The 21,695-nt window shown below is 43.1% G+C and overlaps 1 protein-coding gene across 1 annotated transcript in view; it reads left to right on the top strand.

The window, feature by feature from the left end:
• LOC116987150 overlaps positions 1-18,051 on the top strand; it is a 30,260-nt gene extending 12,209 nt beyond the window's left edge. Inside the window, exons 4-10 of the mRNA XM_033043027.1 lie at positions 295-345; positions 3,235-3,279; positions 10,723-10,788; positions 11,280-11,366; positions 13,569-13,633; positions 13,742-13,803; positions 17,805-18,051. Of these exons, the coding sequence (XP_032898918.1) occupies positions 295-345; positions 3,235-3,279; positions 10,723-10,788; positions 11,280-11,366; positions 13,569-13,633; positions 13,742-13,803; positions 17,805-18,051 (623 nt within the window). The remainder of the gene's footprint in view (positions 1-294; positions 346-3,234; positions 3,280-10,722; positions 10,789-11,279; positions 11,367-13,568; positions 13,634-13,741; positions 13,804-17,804) is intronic.
• Positions 18,052-21,695: the final 3,644 nt, after the last annotated feature.

Here is a 21,695-nt window from a genome sequence, read left to right as displayed (position 1 = left end):
ATTCGGCCCACAATGTCCATACTAGCCCTCTGGAAACCAGTCCCTTCAGCCCACAACACCCATACTAGCTCTCCAGAACCCCCCCTCCCCACTGGAAATTGGTGGAGAGGTGGAATATTGCATTGTGGGATCAGCCCTCCCGTGTGATACTGGGACCCAACGGGTCTCACTTAGTCTAGTATTAATATAGAGCTAGAAAGAATGCTGACTTAGTTGATGTGAAAGTGATGTATGATTGCAACATTTTCTTTCTCAGCAAATCAATTCATACATGTTCCTGTCTTCCCAATGCAGATAAAGCACCTGCTCAGCTGAAACATGCCTTCGTGCAAACCTTGTCCTCAGGTAAAAGTTTCATATTTTTTGGATTTCACATTTCGTTAAGTTTTCTGTTACCCGACACTTCAAATTCTTCATCTTCTCCCACTTTGATTCTCTGTCAATGGCCTCCTGTTACCAATGGCCAAGTCACTGGATGGATTGAAGAGAGAGTTAGATAGAGCTCTAGGGGCTAGTGGAATCAAGGGATATGGGGAGAAGGCAGGCATGGGTTATTGATTGGGGACGATCAGCCATGATCATAATGAATGGCAGTGCTGGCTCGAAGGGCCGAATGGCCTCCTCCTGCACCTATTTTCTATGTTTCTATGTTATAATGAAAACCAATGTAAATTTGAAGAACAGCAATATCATCATCCATCATTCATGGGCGGCACAGTGGTGCAGCTGGTATAGCTGCTGTTTCACAGCACCAGGGATTGATCGTGACCTCAGGTGCTGTCTCTGTGGAGTGTGCATGCTCACCCTGTGACCACATGGGTTTCCTCTGAGTGCTCCGGTTTCATCCCATATCTCAAAAGCGGGCGGGTTTGTAGGTTAATTGGCCCTCCGTAAATTGCCACCAATGTGTAGGAGGTAGAGATGAAAATAGGATACCATAGAACTCGTGTGAATGGATGGATTGATGGTTGGCGTGGACTCGGTAGACCGAAGAGCCTGGTTCCAGCTATATCTCTAAACCACATCTGAGTATATGGCTGCCCCTGCGAACAAAATCAAATTGTGCAATTTCAGGTAAATTTGCATAATTTCCAGCAAAATTGACACTACACGACTCTAGCTGCAGAAAGGTTTGCTGTTTGACAGTGGGCTGATGGGCATGTTTCTGTACTATCTCTCTCTATGAATCTTTGACTCTGAAATTATACCTGAAAAATCATTTGCAAAGTCATAATATGTCATTGTTTGCTGCAATCAATGAGTTGGACATAATCTTGCAAACAAGTTCTTGCACATCTTGCATCCCATCACTCCCTCAACCCATGGTAAGTCGATGGCTCCTTCATTGTGGACATGCCCAGAGTTTGAAGACATCTGCTGCTGAGAAATTTGTCATTGGTTACTGCCTCCTGAAAGTATTTGTACGATGACTTTAGTTGGCCGAGACTGAGTTCTTCTTTCTCAACTTAGGCAAAGATTCAATCTAATGTTTCAACACGGTGGCGCAGGGGTGAAGGGGTTGTCCCACTCGGGCGACCTAATTGGCGAGCTTAGAAGAGTTTTTTTTTAAATGACATGTTGAAGACCTCCTTCGACTATGTAGAAGACCTCCTTCGAGCTCCTTCGACTATGTTGAAGACTAGCTTTGTCTAGTTACGACTAGCTACGACTAACATCAGGAAAATTGGACACCGAATAGTGGAGAGTGAAGACGATCTCCTTCGACCTCCCTTCAACTATGATGAAGACTATCAACGACTACCTTCGACTACCCTTGATTATCTACAACTAACATGCCGACCTACTACGACTAAATCTACGAGTAAAAAAAGTATTGATTTTTTTCCATGGCGACCTTTTTTTACTCACGGGCATTTTTTAACATATTGAAAAAATGGCGCGACCTAGCTGAGGCCTCGAGTACGTGGAGACCACTCTCGAGCATGAAGGAGAGTTACGAAGACCTCCTACGATCTCGTGTCGACCATGCTGCAAGTATGAGTCGAGGGCAAACTCGCCAGAACTCGCGGATTAGGTCGCCCAAGTGGGACAGGCCCTTTACAGTGCCAGAGGCCCAGGTTTGATCCTGACCATGGGTGCTTTCTGTATGGAGTTTGTATGTTCTCCTCTTGCCCTGCGTGGGTTTTCTCCAGGGTTTCCTTCCACACTCCAAAGACATACAGGTTTATATGTGAATTGGCTTGGTAAATTTTTTAATTGTCTCTAATGTGTAGATTGTGTTAGTGTGTGGGGATCGCTGGTCGGCACAGACTCGTTGAGACGTTATTTCCGCACTGTATCTCTAAACTAAATAGTTTAAGTGCACTAGCATTGTAGATCGCATGCCTTGCTTGTTGTGATTTTTATGGTTTGCATCTTTAGTGAAGTAATATGGAAATTCCATTCTCACAAAAATATGACCCTGATCTTGCTGATATTTTGCTGATAATATGTTGACTTCAGTTGAGACCTTCCTGGAGAGGGCGAGATTGACCGGCAGCAAATTTACTCTTGGAGTGTCAAATAAAGCCAGATAATTTTTTATAAATGTTTATTTTTCAAATTTGAAGAGAATGAATTGGAAATATTTTATTTTCAGATTTAAATATTAGAGACTCACCTGACCATAAGATTCAGTCATCCATTCCCTCAATTCCCACTGCCCATGGCACACATGCAAACTAAAGATAAACCAGCTATATTCCCACTACTCCAATAGTTTGGAGAAGGATCCCGACCAGAAACACCATCTGTCCATTTCATTTCACAATCGCTGTCTGTCCTGCTGAGTTCATCCAGCAGTTTTTTTCCCTTGCACTTCCCTTTTGTTAATAGCTCATGTTTACACATCTTTCAGTCAGCTTCTCCACTGGATGACTCATTCAATTTCTCCTGTTTCTATCCTATCCTAGGCTTTTCTTTTTGCTCTCTCCAACCCTTCTTTTTCTGTAACATTTTTTAATGTTTTTTTGCAAATAGAGTGAAAGTCATTTGAAACATTAATTCTGCCTCTTGATCCACAGATGCTGTTCAAGATCAGTTTTTCCTTCACATTTCCAGTATCTGCAACATCTTGCTTTCAGCAGACCTGAACCCATAATTTCAACAGTTTCAGTATAAAGGAACCAGAAATAATATTGCCTTATGAGAAAGTTGATGTAAATGAGTGAAAATTGTGTTTTCTTATCTTTCTCAGCACATCAATTCATATATGTTCTTGTCTTCCCTATGCAGAAGAAGCACAGCTGAGTGATGCCATTATTCAAACCTTGATATCAGGTAAAAATTTCACATTTGTCCGTTAACTGTATATTTCTTACCAGGAGAGCTGTGGGTGCAAACGTAATGGAAATTACATTTAGTCGTAAACACAGGGGAACGGCATTCCCCAACTTTTCCGTTTCCAGCAAAGATCCTAGAGTGGCGAGAAGAAATGGGTGGCGTTTCAGGCCGAGACACTTCATCAAGTGTCGGGATCTCTCTCTCTCTCGCAAACACATCCTGTGCGTTAATTTGCAGCTTTATCCTGCGCTACTTAATCCAAGGGTGAGCGAACGAGCAGACATACGGACGAAAGTAACGATCATAGAATGGAATTGATTACATTTCGGGTTGAGACTGAGTCAGGGGAAAGAGGATCATCAGATATAGACGGTACTAAGGCCAAATTAATGGGAGATATGCCTATATCTCCCGTTTCCCTTTCCCTTGACTGTCAGTCTGAAGAAGGGTCTCGACCTGAATCCTATTCTGCTTTAGGATCGTTGCTTTCGTCCGTCTGTCCACGCGTTCACTCGCTCTTGATGCCGGCGCTTCTCCCCTCAGACTCCGCCAAAAACACACACGCACACAGCATGTCCAGCAGATCGATGCGTGCCGAGACCAGGAGCAAGGCGAAGGATGACATTAAACGGGTCATGGCAGCTATTGAAAAAGTATGGAAATGGTAAGGGGGATATTTTTGAAAAACACCCGAAGGAAATAGATGTTTAGCAGAAAAAAAAGGGGGCCGGCGATCGCTCCGTGTCCGTGTCGGAGGGAAGGGGGGGGGGGGGGATAGCTTGAGTGGATTTTCTGTAGCTCCTTCCAAATGGCAATATTTTGTATGTTCAAAGTTAATAAGGGGGACTAGGCAGGAATATCAAAATGATCACCTGTAGCTGAGAACAAAAAGATGATTTGTGCATGAAGAAGCCATGATCAAAGCAAAGATACTAGAGCGGAGACAGAAGCCGGTTACAAAAATGATGCTAAAGATTACCCATGATCCTACTACGGCTTTTTCATTGAGTGCACTATCTTGCTCCACTGTAGGATCTTTGGTTTCCAGTCTCCATGAGATGGAGAGTGTGGAGGAAAGTGGCGCTGTAAGTGACCAATAAATAACCTTTGAACCTTTGAACCTTTGAAGGGCAGTCCACGTCTTTCACCAGCTCATTGGAACTTTTCCCAATTCCATAATGACTGTCTAAGAACTTGGCCCTCATCAGATCTGGTGTCTCTCCGCCGTAAACGGAGTTCACCTCCTGGACGCTCAACTCGTAGACCACCCGCTCCTTCCTGAAGCGGATATCAAAATAGCTGTAAACCGCTGGCGGGACTGTGACGGAGCGCGAACTCTCAGTCAAAGTAGCGAACGGTACACAAAATTGCTGGGGAAACTCAGCGGGTGCAGCAGCATCTATGGAGCGAAGGAAATAGGCGACGTTTCGGGCCGAAACCCTTCTTCAGACCAAAGTAGCGAACGTGGTTGTTTACAACGTGGTATCTTGGTCCACGTGGCTCGAACTGGAGGGGCTGTAGGTTTAAAACTTCTGGCGAGATCTCAGCGAGGCGTAGTTGGGATCCAAATCCATCCTTTGGATCTCTCTTGCTCTCTCACTCCCTCTCTCTCTCACCCTCTCACCCTCTCCGTGGGTGCCGCCTGGCCCACTGAGTTCCTCCAGCACTCTGTTTTTTGTTTGGCTATGAAGTTGAAGGTGGACACAGGCGTCTGGGGTGGCTCAGCGGGACGGGCGGCGGCTCTGGGGAGTGGGTGACGTGTCAGGTCAAGACCCTTCTGCAGACAATCACAAGTACTCTCACCAACGAGAGTTCAGTTCAGTTTGAAGAAAGGTCTTCTCTCCAGAGTCACTGCCTGTCCCACTGAGTTACTCCAGCTTTTTGTCTAACTTCAATTTTAAGAGTTAAATAAAAAAACACAGCGTGCTGGAGGAACTCAGCGGGCTAGGCGGCATCTGTGGAGGGAATGGATGAGGAGTTGTTTCGGGCCAGGATTCTTCTTCAATAGGAAGGAAGATCAAAGATACGAGAACGGATACTAGTATCTTTGCTGCAGATCGGGCATGATATTCTTCCAATTTAAATCGGAATTCTGATTTTATTGTTATCCTATTTGTCAATTTTTTGTGCCTGATTATTTGGCGGCCAATCAACCGCTGTTTCTAAGGGGGTTGCATCCAATCACCGACCAGCTTTCCTTAAAATTCCCATCCAATCAACAAATCGGTCTCCTCGCGTCCAATTAGTCGCTGTCTCCAAGGGCATTGTGTCCAATTATGTGCTGGTCACTCGGCGGCCAATCAGACAGTCTCCGAGGGTACACAAAATTGCTGGGGAAACTCAGCGGGTGCAGCAGCATCTATGGAGCGAAGGAAATAGGCGACGTTTCGGGCCGAAACCCTTCTTCCGAGGGGCCGTGTGATTAATCACCGACCTGCTTCCCTCAGCGAAGCAGACGATGGCTGCAGCCAACACACAGAGAGAGAGAGGTGCAAGAAAGTAGCTATGACATATAATACACAATAAACTATATTATAAATACACAATAAACATGTTATGCATTCTTGTACTCTTACATGGGTATGACCGTACATAAAAAAATCTTCCCCCCTCCCCCTGTGAAAATGTGCTGGAGTGTTGTTCATTATTTTGTGCTGCCAGAACCTACAAAGCTGTCTGACCTTCAAGAAGTTGCTCATCACAAACATCACAAATCTGACCATGTGCAGGATATGAGCTCTAACACCGCAATTTTTACACAACATTTATATTTTCATTGGAGAGGCAAAAACTCTAATTTGCAAAAGTAAATTCATACTTCTGCTCTGGAGCCATTCAGTCACCTGTGACCAGGTCGTGGATTTCACCATGCCCTAAGATAAAATCATAAGGTGGGAAGAACCAATCACAAAAATTGATTATGTCACATGCCTTAAAAAAAAAATGTTTATGTCCCACTTTATGATGTTTTCAAGGGAGAGTTAGATTTAGCTCTTAGTGCTAAAGGAATCAAGGGATATGGGGGAAAAAGCAAGAAGGGGTACTGATTTTAGAAGATCAGCTATGATCATATTTAATGGCGGTGGTGGCTCGAAGAGCCGCATAGCATGCTCCTGCACCTATTTTTCCATGTTAAAATCTTGCATGAGTCAGCAAAGGACCAACATTGTGAACAATTAGCTTCTGCTAAAGCAAAACTGCAACTATTAAAGGGGTTGTGTCGGAAAGAACTGCAGATGCTGGTTTAAATCGAAGATATACACAATATGCTGGAGTAACTCAGCGAGACAGGCAGCTTCTCTCCAGAGATGCTGCCTGTCCCGCTGAGTTACTCCATCATTTTGTGTCTACTGTTAAAGGAGAGATGTATTGTGGCTGGAATGATTGCTGGCAGTCACACTAAAAATGAATCCTTCTGGAAACAATTTGGCCTATTACGAATTTATTCCTGCTACTTAGGTTCTTTGTGGGTGTAAGAGCGAATGTTTACTGGAGCATTGAATTCTAAAATGGTACCAAGTCAATTACACATTGATTGATGTCATGATTTGCCCAGTTTCAATTCTTCCAATGACTGCTCACGATGCTCGCATATAAATGCCATTTCAGAATTGTAGTCCATTATAAGTACTCAACCAACTTCATCTAGTATGCAAAATGGAGGGCACCACCTCATCTTCCGCTTGGGTAGCTTACGTTGAATTCTCCAATTCTAGGTACCTCAAACTAACCCCCTCCCCGCCCCCTTCTCTTCCCACTTCCTCTCTTTCCTCTTCCCTCCCTTGGCCCTCACGCGGACTCTAATCTATTTCTCCCTTCCCCTGCCCTCTGCTGCTTTCCCTGCTTTCTTTCGCCCCCCACCTCACCCTGAAGAAGGGTCTCGACCCCAAAGGTCACCTATCCATGTTCTCTAGACATGCTGCATAACCTGCTGAGTTATTCCAGCACCTTGTGTCCTTTTGTTTCTATAACCAGCATCTGTAGTTCTATGTTTCTGTACTTTCTATGAGTCTTTGAGTTATTCAGCATTAAACAGGCCTTCGGCCCATGCTGACCTGCCTGGTTTTGGCCTATATCAGGGCTGCCAACTCTCACGCTTTGAGCGTGAGACTCACGCCCTCAAGCAAACTCTCACACCCTCACGCTCATCAGAAATTTCTCACGTTCAGTGGTGAGAAATTTTGTGATCAACAAAAATTTCAAAACTCGGATAAACTGCATGGTCCGCGGGTGTTGGAGAGCAGGGGCTGCAGGAGGGATGGGAGCAGAACCAGCGGCCGGAACAGATGCGGGGAGCCGGGACGGACGAGTGTTGGCCGGGGCCGGCGTGTCGCTCGCTGCAGCTCTGGCCATGGAGCACTCCGGACAGTGCAAGTCCCGGGCGTCGGAGGCGTCAGAAGCGCCGCTGCCGCTGCCGCTGCCGCGAGAGTCTCTGTGCCGAAGGGACAGACTCTCAAAGGCAGGTGGAGAGAGAGAGAGGGGAAGGAGACAGGGAGACAGTGGGGGGAGAGAGAGGGGGGTGAGAGGAGAGAGAGAGGGGAGAGACAGGGGGGGAGTGAATGGAGAGAGAGAAGAGGGGGGGAGAGGAGAGAGAGGGGGGAGAGGAGAGTGAGGTGGGAGAGGGGGGGGGGAAGTGAGAGAGGGGCGAGAGGGAAGAAAGAGAGGGGGTGGAGAATGAGGAGAGGGTAGGAGAGAAGGGGAAGAGAGAGGTGGTAAAAGAGAGGGGGGAGAGGGGTAAAGAGAGATAGGGGGGCAAAGAAAAAGAGATAGAGACAGGAGAATGAGAGGGGAGAGAGGGCAAGGAGAAGAGTGAGGTAGGAGGGAGAAATGGGGAAGAGAGGAGGAGAGGGGGGAAGAGAGAGGTGAGAGGAGAGACAGAGAGAGGGGAAAGAGAGGGAGAGAGAAAGAGGTTGGGGGGAAGCGAAGGGGAGAGAGGGGGAGAGAGAGAAGAAAGAGAGGGGGAGAGAGAGTTAGGGAAAAGAGTGGAGAGAGTTAGGGGAAAGAAAGGGGAGAGAGGGAGGGGGGAGAGAGAGGAGACAAGAGAGGGGGAAGAGTAAGGTGGGGGGGAGAGGGGGGAAAGGGGGGGAGAGAGAAGAGAGGGAAGGGGAGAGAGTGAGGGAGACAGGGGAGAGAGGGGGTGAGAGGAGAGACAGAGGGAGAGAGAGGGGAAAGAGAGGGGGAGGGGAGAGATAGAGGGGGAGAGAGAAAGGGGGGTTGAGAGGAGAGAGAGCGGAAGAGAGGGGGGAGAGAGAGAGAGTCTCTGTGTCGAATTTGCCCAGGTGACCGGCATGGATCAGGCTGCGGCTCGGTGCAGCCTGGAGGACAACCAGTGGCTGCTGGAAGTAAGTACCAAGCACTGGGTAGAAACAATGGAAGGTAGTGGACTTCAAATGGGGGTGGTAGGAGAAAGCATCCTGCTTGCCTGCTAGATTTTCACTTACTGTAACTGCAGGAAAAATGTTCCCGATGTTGGGGGCGTTCAGAACCATGGGTCACAGTTTAAGAATAAAGGGGGGGGGGGGCAGTTAGGGCTGAGATGAGGACAAACTTTCTTCACGTAGAGAGTTGTGAATCTGTGGAATTGTCTGCCACAGAAGGCAGTGCAGGCCAATTCACCGGATGTTTTCAAGAGAGAGTTACATTTAGTTCTTGAGGCTAACGACATCAAGGGATATGGGGAAAAAACAGGAAAGAGGTACTGATTTTAGATGAATAGCCATGATCATATTGAATGGCAGTGCTGGCTCGAAGGGCCGAATGGCCTATTCCTGCACCTATTTTCTATGTTTCTGAAGAAGGGTTTCGGTCTGAAGAAGGGTTTCGGCCCGAAACGTCGCCTATTTCCATAGATGCTGCTGCACCCACTGAGTTTCTCCAGCATTTTTGTGTACCTTCTATGTTTGTATTCTTGAGTATATGGCAATAAAACTCGATCACTTGATTTTGAAGCATTCATGCATGGTGGAGGTATAATGTAGTCATAGAGTGATACAGTGTGAAAACAGGCCCTTCGGCGCAACTTGCCCACACCCGCCAACATGTCCCAGCTACGCTACCTGCTTTTGGTCCATACCTCCAAACCTGTCCTATCCATGTATCAGTCTAACTTTTTCTTAAATGTTGGGATGGTCCCTGCCTCAACTACCTCCTCTGGCAGCTTGTTCCATACACCCATCACCCTTTGTGTGGATAAAGTTACCCCTTAAAAAGTTACCTCTTAAAAATACTTCATAAGGAAAACATTGAAATCATACTTCTACAGTGCACTAAAACATGATTTTAATACATCAAATTTCAAAAAGTTCTTACCCTTCTTCCACACCCTCTCCCCACTCCGTTGCTCTACTCCCTCACCGGGTACCCCCAAGGCCAGTGATCAGTGATCGCACAGCCTCCCCCCTTTGAAAAACGCTCCAATCCAATTTAAAGCATATATATTGCATTCAAGTGTAAGTTATAAGACTCGCTACAGTACATATTGCACAATTTCAAGCTTAAAAATGCAATGTTCCGTACAAATGGGAGGGTGGAACTATGGAACTATGTACCTGCACTCCAAGATCCCTCTGCTCACCCCCCCCCCCCCCCCCCCCCCCCCCCCCCCCCCCCCCCCCCCCCCCCCCCCCCCCCCCCCCCCCCCCCCCCCCCCCCCCCCCCCCCCCCCCCCCCCCCCCCCCCCCGCCAGAGCCCTACCATTCACTGTGTAGGTCCTGTCCATGTTAGACTGGAAGTCTTCTTCATCGAGTGCAACTTACTTCTCTGTGCTTCTGTTACATATATTAAATCAATGACCATCATCCCAATATTTCAATAATCTTACTGATTTTAAAAAGTTGGTTCACAAATAAATATACCTTCAATATTAGTCCTATTTACTTAACTCTGATATATTTATTTGGTTCTGGCCATGTTATAAATTTAGAAACCTTGCAGTCAAAATGGTGTAATCCAGATATGTTCCGTCTTGAGCAATTTTCTTCTGGGCAGTTTAATGATGTGTTGTTAACTGAATTGTGATTACATTTGTGAGAGCTGTCAAGCAAATTTAGCCAAATACAACAAAATAACTGAAATTTTCCTTCAGCTCATCTTTCAGAATCGTTGAAGGGAGTTATCAATCATGCAAATCTGAACATGTACAAGTTGCATATATTTCTAGGGTGTAAACTAAGATTCTCTGTTAGAGTTGGTGGAATTTCCCTCGTCCTGGGAGGAATTCAGTCCTTTATTTACTTGTCTCAGGGAATGTAATGGTTGATATTATTATTTTTTTTTCTCTACTTGTAATAATGATTTTGCTCAATATACTGGCTGGAAAAAAAGTGGTCTTAATCAAATGTGTCCCATTCTGCTCTAAATGGAAATGCTTTAAAATGGGGGGGAAAATCATCCTGGCAACAAATTATTTATTTAAGGTAATGTTGTCCCTTCACATTCCAGGTCTATTTTCACAAAGTGATGTTCAGGTGCAAACAGAAGAGATAGAAAATATGGTGCTTGATTCAGGTAAAACATGTTGTTTAAGTACCCAATATCTTTAATGTCACTTAAAAACAATTCAAATGCGGGATATCTGTAATAAGAACAGAAGATGCTGGAAAAATCTCAGCAAATTGAACAGCATCTGTGAAAAGAGATAACTGAGCGAACATTTCAGGTACATTTCATCAGAAAGGACATTGACCTGAAATGTCAACTTCCTCCACATAGAGTTTTTTTCTCCACTCATAGTCTGATCAGCCTATTATTTCCAGCAGGGCCAGGAGATGAATAAATTAAGTGGTTTTCAGTACCACCAGCAGATTAGTCAATTAGCTTACAATTTCAGTCAATTTAAATTGTAAAATACACTGATATTCCTTTGAGATACATTGAATATGGCTAAAAATGTTATGGAGTTTTTTCTGTGCCGCTGAACAAGCTGAATGGTAAAATTCTATTCTTGACTAACAGGAATGAAAATGGTAATACATGAACAATTGTCTTATACATTTCAGATATCAAAACTATTCAAGAGCCAAGTGAACTAGAACATGAAAAACACTTACGATCGGATATTCAAAAGGTTCCTTCCAATACAAGCGGTATTGCTATCAATGCTACTAAAATATATCTTGCATAGCGATTGTATTTTTTAATATGGTTAATCCAGGAGAGTTAAATTTCAAGACTCATCATGCTCATCACAGGACCCTGTTACATCGTCAGAAGAATTTAAAACATTTCTGCTTAATTTTTATTTCAATTTTTTTAATTGTCTTCATTTGCCATTTTTAATTTTCAAATTTGGGCCCTCATGGGTTATGGTGTGACTGACAGCCCACCCCCTAGTTTATTTATTCCTGTCTATTTTCCAATGAGACTATCCCCAGGCCTGGAAGATGAATTATTTTTGTTATAAAGCAAGACAAATGTATTCAATTACTTGATGTATGGTCTTCTCTGTTCTTCCAGTATGAGAAACAAAAACTTATTATATTTTTATCCTTTAGAAAATTTATATGATTAATTTATAATGAGTTAGTTAATTCTTATTTTTTCTTCTTTATTTTTCCACTTCATATGATTTGTTCAGAAAGGTTTGTAACATGATGACATGTTTAATTTATATTCTTGATTCCAATAAACTAAGGAATGAATGGTGGTAGCAAGTTTAACTAGGAATTATCCATGCCTGGAAATTTGGATATTGTTACCTCCTTCATGATACCTGTGCATTGTAGAGCCTGTGAGAATTTGCAAAGTTTGGTGGGGTGAGTCAATAATGTTGATGAGGTGCAAATGTCATTATTTCCACCAAGAATGTGGGAACAGGGGTTATTTTATTATTCATTTCTCTGAATATCCTGTTGCTGAGTTGGTGAGCATTTAATGCTTAGTTCTAAATTTCCTTAAGAACCTGGTGGTAGTCTGCCACTTCTTGAACTGTTGCAGTCCTCTGGTGAAGATACTTTCATAATGCTGACTATCATTCTAACCTGAAAGAGAACATTATTCCTTTGCTGAACCAACGCATTGGCATTTCCAAAATAATGTTGCCAAATCTTAATTTCTTTGCTATGACTATTGTGTTAGCAAATCCCATTTCCTATACTCCAAAATGGCGACTTGATTGGTAGCCAGCTGACATTTTGGATTCAATCTCTCCACATGATTTACATATGAAGGGAGCCTATTCCACTTTGTGGAAAAATTATAAAAAATGTAATCAGACCTGACCCTATTCCACTGCCTTATGTTGAGAGAGGTCTTAGGCACTTGTGAAATGAGAGATAACCTGCACCTCCTGGTGGCCTGAAGCATTACTTTCACAGTAAGTTGGCATCCAGAATCTGGCTAAAATGCCACAAGAAATGTAAAGACCAAACTAAAGGCATTAATGTGGGAATTAATATGGGCCTTCATATGTTCTGCTTTTTATGTCACCCTTATTATTAATTAATTACAAAATAAAAAGCTATTAAATGATTTTCCCACTCACACCACCTCCCAATACATGTCCCACCAATTATCCTCATAACACTTCATTGTACTGCTTACTCAGGGATTACCGTCTAACTTCTCACTTCTCGCATACATACAGCTTGTATTGTACACATGAACCAACAACAATTTTGGCCTGTTTTCCACATTCTCCAAATATCTTGCATGATTCTCAGATGCAGTTCTTTGTTCTTTAGAGAAGAAGGCAGCAAGAATGAAAACATAGGAAGACTCCAAATGCAGACTTTCCCTCTCTTGAAGAGAGAAAACTGCCAATATGGGCAGAAGTTTTGTGGAGGCTGTTGCATTTGCAATACTTGAATTTGCAAAGCTATTCTTCATTTGTTTTCTAGTCTGAATTCTGGATTTGGCATTAGTTCAACATTGTAGTCTAGTGAGGGCAACTCTTAACAATGGTCAGGACTTTCCTGCTGATTAGCTCAATATCATACTCAGTATAACATATATAAACATACAGGTTTAGTCAGTGGTAAGTGAAGTGATGGAACTTGTCAGATTCTTGGGGAAGCACTGGACCTTACATTACCCTGTATTTCAAATTGGTTGCAGTATGTGCTTCATAAGTCCATCTACCTTTTCTAGCATGGAAGGCAATGTTATCACTCTATAAAGTGAGAACATGTGGTTGTACAGGCAAATAAATAAGACCAATATTTTCCAGTTATGAGCTTTGTTCATTTCTAGAAATAATGGGCATCCTCTAAAATGACTTGATAAATTGTTGGAGGAAGAAAGCTGTTGAGGTATTAAAATATTTTCTTTATCATAACTATTTCCAATAGGTATTTCCGATCTGACCTACTTTGAAAAGGAACAATGCCCCTGTAAAATGCCCAAGGTTAAAAAGGTGATTTTTTTTCACTTGAATTGTATTTTAATAAACATTTTGAACATTGTATACTTGATCTTAATCATGGAATTGCTTCAAAAACTTTTTTTTTTTTTTATTGTTCAGGAGAAGTTAAAATGGACTATAGTCACACCAAGTATTAGAGAAAATGGAAACAAAACATTTGGGTAAATCTAATTTGTTCCTCCATACTATTTGGCAAGTAGTAGCAACCTCTTATATAATATGACACACCAGCCACAAACACTTGAATCTACGTAATAATTTTGTTATAATTAAATACCTCATTAGTAATCAGACAAAAAAATTTAGCCAGTGGTAGCAAACTTAGTTAATAGGTGAATTCTTAAAGAGCACCTGAGAGGAGTGAGATGGTGCTCTAATGTGTAAATACCAGAGTTGTTACTTAAAAATACGGCACTGGTGCCACTGCTCAGGCATGGTGCTACTTGCACAAAATACCAGAGTTTAGGAAATACAAAGTTCAAGAAGGGTTGTAGTTCTGAAGGAAGTTATAGGAAACAAGAGGCTGCGGAGTGACATGAACATGTGATGAAAAAGTTTAAATTGAGGAGCTAGCTACCAACAGCCAACGTAGTTCAGAAGTCATGGGTGCATGGTTCTTGATATGTGTTTATGATGTGGAGTAATAGAGGATTGGACAAACTCAAGTTCATGAAGCGTGGAAGGTGTATGGATGCCAGGACTATAAGAGACTTAGATGTAGAAATCACCGATTACGACCTCAAAACAATTGGCTGCTTATCTTACATCTCAATGATGAAGCCTGCATTAGGGTTAGATTCCTGGGGATGCCTGCAATAACTGTTTCTTTAGGTAGAGTCAGTGTAATGCAATATCCGGGTGGCAAAAATTAAACCAAGACTAGATATTTGCTGGCACATTTGGTGTTCGGATAAGCAAAGCTTGGGACTGGAGGATCAGGAGGAAATGATTGGAGGCTGGATAAAAAGGAACAAGGAGTCAGGAATTATGAATCTAGACTCAGGACGTCAGAAATAGCATGGATGATGAGGAATTCGGTGTAAAGGTTAATTTTTCTGAAATGTGCAGTTTGATGAAAAGAACACCTCGGTTTTCCAGTATTTTGACAAGTCAATATGAAAACATACTTTGTGCGATAGGAAGATCCAAAGGTTAGTTTGGTAAGCACTGAGTTCAGAAGTCCAAATGGCATCTTTACTAATATGCACCATTGAATCTAAATGTACGCGTTCTTTCTGATCACTGGATTGTGAATTTAACAATAACATTTGTACTAAAATAAAGATTGCAATGTCAAATTTACACGCAATTATAAGTGTGAACCCAAATATATCTAATCTAATCTAATCTAATCCTGAGCAGATATGACACCCTGGAAATAACTTTTCTCCCCTTCCTCCTCTCCCTACTTATAGCAGTTTGATCTGGTCTATGGGTCTTTATTCATCTTCCCAGACGTTCTGTATTGCGAGGTAATATCTAGAAAGGCAGTGATGCTTTGGAGCAAGTAGCTTATGCAGAGGCTTTGAGATCACAAAAAAAAACCTTCAGCTCTTTACTCACAGTGAATGCTTGCAACTGGAAAAATCTACAGGGAACATCAAACATTTTTGAAGTCATTGCAACCCTTAGAAAAAATCAACCACCAAAAAGTGCTGATCAGAAAGATGGGGAATGGGCATGATCCCTCCAGTTGCTGAACATGCTGTGAGAGTTTGTGCTTTACAGAGGTAGGATGGTTCCATATGACACCAACCTGGTTAAAGTAATCTTATTGCATTAAAAGTTCAGATCGCAATCCCTTGGTACAATTCACACAACTATTAACAGGAGGAAGGCTATACACATATTGTACCCTTATACAGCTCATAAAACTTGGCAGATCTTCAGACTTTATGGACCTCTTTAGCTAGTGAGATAGGAAGCCTGATCTCTCATCATTCTTTTATTCTTTCCTTTCTCGATTCCGAGTGGAAAGAAACCTTCAAATGTTTGACAATTTGATACATGCTTTTCTGGACACAATTCATTTTGAAATGTCATAGTTTTTCTGGTGTCTACTTGTTGTACAGTAATTTAACTACTTGTTGCAAAATTATATCATCTTGGACAAGAAATAATAAGATTAGCTAGACCATCATTCCTTTGTTGTTCAATGGATTTTATATTATTCTATAATTGCCAAGATAAGAAATATTGTAACAATCAAGAATCTTGCATGTCTGTCCTGATTTGATTAAGTATTCCAATTTGAGCAATTATTTAACACAAACTATAGTAAGGATACATGTGAATTGGTTAAATTGTAATTTCCTGCAGCATATTACCTAAGCATGCTAAGTTTAGAGTGACAACTGAAATGTTGACTAGTTAATTGCTAATATTGCCACAGCTTCATGAAGTCAAATAGCGTGGAACCATGCCCTTCGGTCCAACTTGCCCATGCCCCTTCTACATTCGTCACACCGGCCTGTGTTTGACCTCTATCCCTCTACACCTATCCTATCCACATACCTGTACCTGTCTAAATGCTTCTTAAAAGTTACAACAATATGTCTCAACTACCTCCTCTGGCAGCTCGTCCATATACCCACCGCCCTTTGTGTAAAACAAAAGTAAGCCCTCAGGTTCCTATTAAATCTTTTCCCCCTCACCATAAACCGATGTCCTCTGGTTCACGATTCTCCTACTCTGTGCGTTTACCTGATCTATTCCTCTCATGATTGTGTACACCTCTATAAGATCACCCCTCATCCTCCTGCGCTCCAAGGAATAAAGTTCCAGCCTGTTCAACCTCTCCCAATAGCTATATAAAGGCACTATACAGTCGAGTCCTGGCAACATCCTCGTAAATCTTCTCTGTACTCTTTCCAGCTTGACAACATCTTTCCTATAACATGTGGACCAAAACTAAGCACAACACTCTTCATGTGGCCTCACCAACATCTTGTATAACTACTGCATGACCTCCCAACTTCAATACTCTATACTCTGACTGATGAATGCAAATGTGCTGAAAGCCTTTTTGACCTCTCTACCTACCTGTTATGCCACTTTCAAGGAAATATGTACATGCACTCCTGGATCTCTGCTCTAAAACACTCCAAGGAGCCCTACCATTCACTGTGTTAGTCTTCCCAAAATGCAATGCCTTATATTTCTCTGTATTAAATTCCATCAACCATTTCTCAGCTCACCTACACAAGCGACCTAGATCCTGCAGCAATTTTTGACAACCATCTTCACTATCTACAATACCACCCACTTTAGTGTCATCTACAAACTTGCTAATTATGCTATGTACGTTCTCATCCTTATCATGAATATAGATGACAAACAAAAATGGGCCCAGCACTGAACCCTGAGGCACACCACTAGTCACAAGCCTCCACTCCTAATAACAACCTTCCACCATTACCCTCTGCTTCCTTTCATAAAGCCAATTTTCTATCAATTCCACTATCGCTCATTGGATCCCACGCAATCTAACCTTTCAGAGCAACCTACCATGTGGAACAATGTTGAATGCCATGCTGAAATCCATATATACAGTTAGCAATTATGTTATTATATCACTGCTAACTGATGTTATCATCTTGCAACTTGTGCACAGATTGTGCACAGATCTGGTGAACATTCATTGTGTGACTGCAAACACCTTTACCAAAATCTGGCAGAGTTTGTTTCACAAATATGTCCATGTGCAGCAGACTACACATTTTTGTTCCACGCCTCTTCTCTCCTTTTCTTACAGCTTTTTGTCTTCCCTTCACCTCTACTTTGTCCACCCACCTGCCAATCAAACCCTTCCTCACCTGTATCCATCTATCACTTGTCGGGCTTTGTACCTTTCCCATATTTCTCCACGCTACTACAGGTAGCACCAAAATATCACCTATCCACATCTTGCGGAGATGCTGCTCAACCACTGAGTTATTTCAGCACTTAGTTAGGGTTTTTTGTGTAAACCAGCATCTGCCATTCCTTGTATCTATAGAAAATATACTTCATTGAGCCCAGTTTGACTCTCAGGATTTGTTACCTTTATTGTTCTTTCCTACTCTTGCAGCAAAATCTAATCTTGTTAAAAATATTAACTGGTAATTATTTTTACTTAATTTAATTCTTTGCCAAAACTAATATTCCCCATGTTTCTTTAAAGTATTTCACTGCCAGAAAAAGGTTATTATGAATGTGCAGTGACTGGGCTGAGATGGATTACAAAATCACATGTTACCCTAACTTATGAATATTGCTCCTGGAATGAGTACGTTTCTGATGTGCAGAAGGAAAATTGGATAATCGGAAGTTCATTATTCAAAATCACCATTGAAGATGGCAGTGTTGAATCTGTTCACCTCCCTCACTTTATTTGTGAATCAGGTATTTTTAAGATGGTGTTGGATTAATCCTTGTGCCACAGGACAATTTCTCAAATTTGTGTTTTATTTCTCAAATTAATTTCCTGTTGTCGATGATGATATCCTGTAATTTGATAATTAATATAAGGAATTATTTATTTCTTACGGAATTTCATGATGCATTTTTATGTTCAGCGAGTCATTGATCATTGAACTCTTTGAGCCAAATCTCCATTCAAATTAATACCTCAGCGTAATCATTGGCCTTCATCAGTCAGTGTTTTGAGTATTGAAGTTGGAACATTATGTTACAGTTATACAAGATGTTGGTGTGGTCACCCTTGGAGTACTGTGGTCAGTTTTGGTCGCCCTGATCTTGGAATAATATCATTAAGCTGCAAAGAATGCATGGAAGATTTACTAGGATGTTGAGGACTGAGCTTTAGGGAGAGGTCGGCAGATTAGGACTTTATTCCTTGAAGCGCAGGAGGCTGAGGGGGTGATCTTGTAGAGGTTAGAATCATGAAGGGGATAGATAGGGTGAATGCACAGAGTCTTTTATCCAGGATAGGAGGATCAAAAATAAGAGAACATATGTTAAGGTGCTGTGCAACATGAATACATGGCATAGATGGGGTATTATCAAGGCACTTCAGAACAAAAAGTAGGTACTACCAAAAGAAGCTGAGGGGAATGGAGTGATGTATATTGAGTGATTGAAATGGAGTGCAGATGATTAAAGGAAAAAACAAAACAAATTATGCAATTCATTTTAATTCTATTACTAGACTAAGTGGGATCTGTTGGGGCCCTTGTCCCCCAATGCTTTTATTCCACCACTCACCCATAACCCCCAACTGCTCATTTGCCCTCATCCCTAGCACTCTCTCACCCTCCCTCTTCTTTCAACTCTTCCTCCCCTCCCCCAATCCCTCTCTCACCTCTCTCTCCCTCTCCTTTCCCCTACTCTCAGTCACTCCCTCCCTCCATAACTCATCTCCCCTCCATACCCCCTCCTCTCCCCCCTCCTCTCCCTCTATTCCCCTTCCCCCCCCCACTCTCCCTCCTCACCTCCTCCCTCTTTTCCCTCTCCTCCTACCCTCCCCCAATCCCTCCCTCACCTCTTCTTTCCCCTACCATCAGTCACTCCCTCCCTCCATAACTCCTCTCCCCTCCTCTCCCTCTATCCCCTCTCCTCCCCCACTCTCCTTCCCCTACAACGCTGACTCCTCCCATGTGCCCCGCTTGCAAGCTGCGCATGGTGTCTCCGAACTGGGAACACGAGAGTGCTGTGAGGAATGCTGTGGCTCCACTCCGAAACATTTTGCCCACCCTGGCATATAATAAGCCTCTCTCCCTTCGATGTCTGCAGACACTGTTTCACTCTTACCAAATTTAATAAGTTTAGGTTTTGTCGCCACCTCCCTTTTAAGAGCCGTCTCAGTAATCTCCCTTTTAGAAGATGGTATTCTCTGCTGCTCCTGCTGTTGGCTTACTAGTTCTTCCTGTCCCTGTTCTGGAATATCCCGAGAAGGATCAGTTCTATCGTGTTCCCCTCTAATCCCCAATTTACAAGCCGCCATTCTTAGGGTGGATAGCAAAACGATCTCTTTATTTATTTTCCTTCTACTGAAGAACATTCTCCATATTCCAATTAACTCATTTCCTTCTTCACTATTTCCATATTTTTTGACGACCATTTCTATATAGTTTATTCCTATTATAGATTTTAGTCCACCCAGCAGCCAAAGTTCGCTTCTCAAAACTGCATTTAATTCCCCCGATAATCCTCTTGGTCTGTCGGCTTCCTGTGGAAGCATCTCGCAAATTATTCTTATCCGGCTTCTGATATGTTTGATCAGTCCTTCTCTGAGACATTCCCCGTTCCCTGAACTATGGTCACAATACAAATTACAAAATAAAAGTTCCAGACACTAACACTTATCAAAATCACTCCTTCCTCTCAGACTCCAAGGTCAATGGAGTCTCTCCCACACAATGACCAACGGTCTCTCCGATTCACACATACTCTCACAATCGCTCCCTTTGAACTGTTACCCAGTCACTCCCTCAATCGCTCCTATTCAATTATTCAAACCACTCGCTCGTATTCAATCTCTCTCCCACTCTCTTATCAGTTAAATCGCAATCATTTCATTCAACTCTAAACTTTCAAACAAAGGCTCTCCCGTGTCTCAATCCAAGTCTAAAGGGCCTGTCCCGCCAGCATGCGACTGCATGCGGCGAGCGTGACCAAACATGGTGGCTTGAGGCTTACGCCCTCGCGGGGCCGGTCCCACTTCCAACCGCGGAGACGTCTGGAGCTGGTCCCAACATCATACTCACCAATCAGCTGGGCAGGAGGCGGGCCGACTGAATTTGGATGTCGCACGGCGTCGGGCGGTTACATCATCACGCAACGGCGCGCCGGCCGTTGACGTCATCGCGCAATGCCACGCGCTAGGCGTATGCCATCAAGACGCTGCGTACGGCGTCCAGACGCTGCGTATGCCCGTTGAGGTGCTGCGTATGGCCTCAATGTGGCTGCGGGCCGACAGGCCCTTGCCGCGCGGGATTTTTGGACAGTGTCAGTTTTTCGGAGCCCCGCGCGATGTCCGGACAAGCCCCGCAGAACTCCATACGGCTCCGGCGATCGAAGTGGGACCGGCCCTGCGAGGCCGTACGGCTCAAGCGACCACGTTAGGTCGCGCTCGCCGCATGCAGTCGCATGCTGGTGGAACAGGCCCTTAACTCTCAATGCCTGATTCTTCCACACTGCAATCTCTCTCTCACTCAATCCACTTTAAATTCGCACACAGACAAATCCGAACCACGCTAACAAAACTATAATTAGAAACGAAAATATGCCCCCGATTACCAATAACCCAAGACACACCCCAATATAAACTATATGCATCCAATAAATCCCACTCTAATAAATCTTCCTCGTGACGTAATCGGTCAGCGGGATGACTCCTCCCCGACAAACCGAGCAAACAAAAGAGTACAACCCCTGATCGAACCACCACGACTCAGATACAACAACACGCTCTAAATAATTACAAATATTTAACTCAAACACACTTACTTCAAGTATCCAAATCCATAAACACTCGCATAATGCACAACACAAATAACGGTCCACGGACTTAACACAATCTAAATCTTAACTTTCTAAATCTTAATACACAATAAGTTTATTTACGTACACAGAATATTTACACAATCCGGATCCGATAACAATACGAAAAGCTAGATTTTTACAATTTACAAAATGATTAAAAGCACTATCGCACAGTTCAAGAACACTCGACTTCAACGTCGCGTCACACTGTTATCACTCAGTGAACCTCTCCCTCTGATACCAAATATTTTCCCCATCCTAAGTTACTCTTTGCTGAGGGGCACTACTCCTTAAATGACACCCTTTCCTCCAGAATGTTACTATCCCTCTGCTAAGACTGGACTTCTATAGGGGGACCTCTATCCCTCCTCTCTAAGTTCGACAGAATTAGGGGTACCCTTCGCTATTTGGATTACTTTTCATCTAGTAAACAGGTTCCCATCTCTCAGGTACTCTTCGCTATTAGATAGTAGTCAACAATCGACCAGAGGGTTACTATTCACTGTAGATCAGTCTCTATTCAGAATCGATCACGGACATGCACCAGCTCCAAAGTTCTATATACTGG

This window comes from Amblyraja radiata, chromosome 25 (genome assembly GCF_010909765.2).
Source record: "Amblyraja radiata isolate CabotCenter1 chromosome 25, sAmbRad1.1.pri, whole genome shotgun sequence".
Taxonomy (NCBI): domain Eukaryota; kingdom Metazoa; phylum Chordata; class Chondrichthyes; order Rajiformes; family Rajidae; genus Amblyraja; species Amblyraja radiata.
This window is presented reverse-complemented; position numbering and strand designations above follow the sequence as displayed.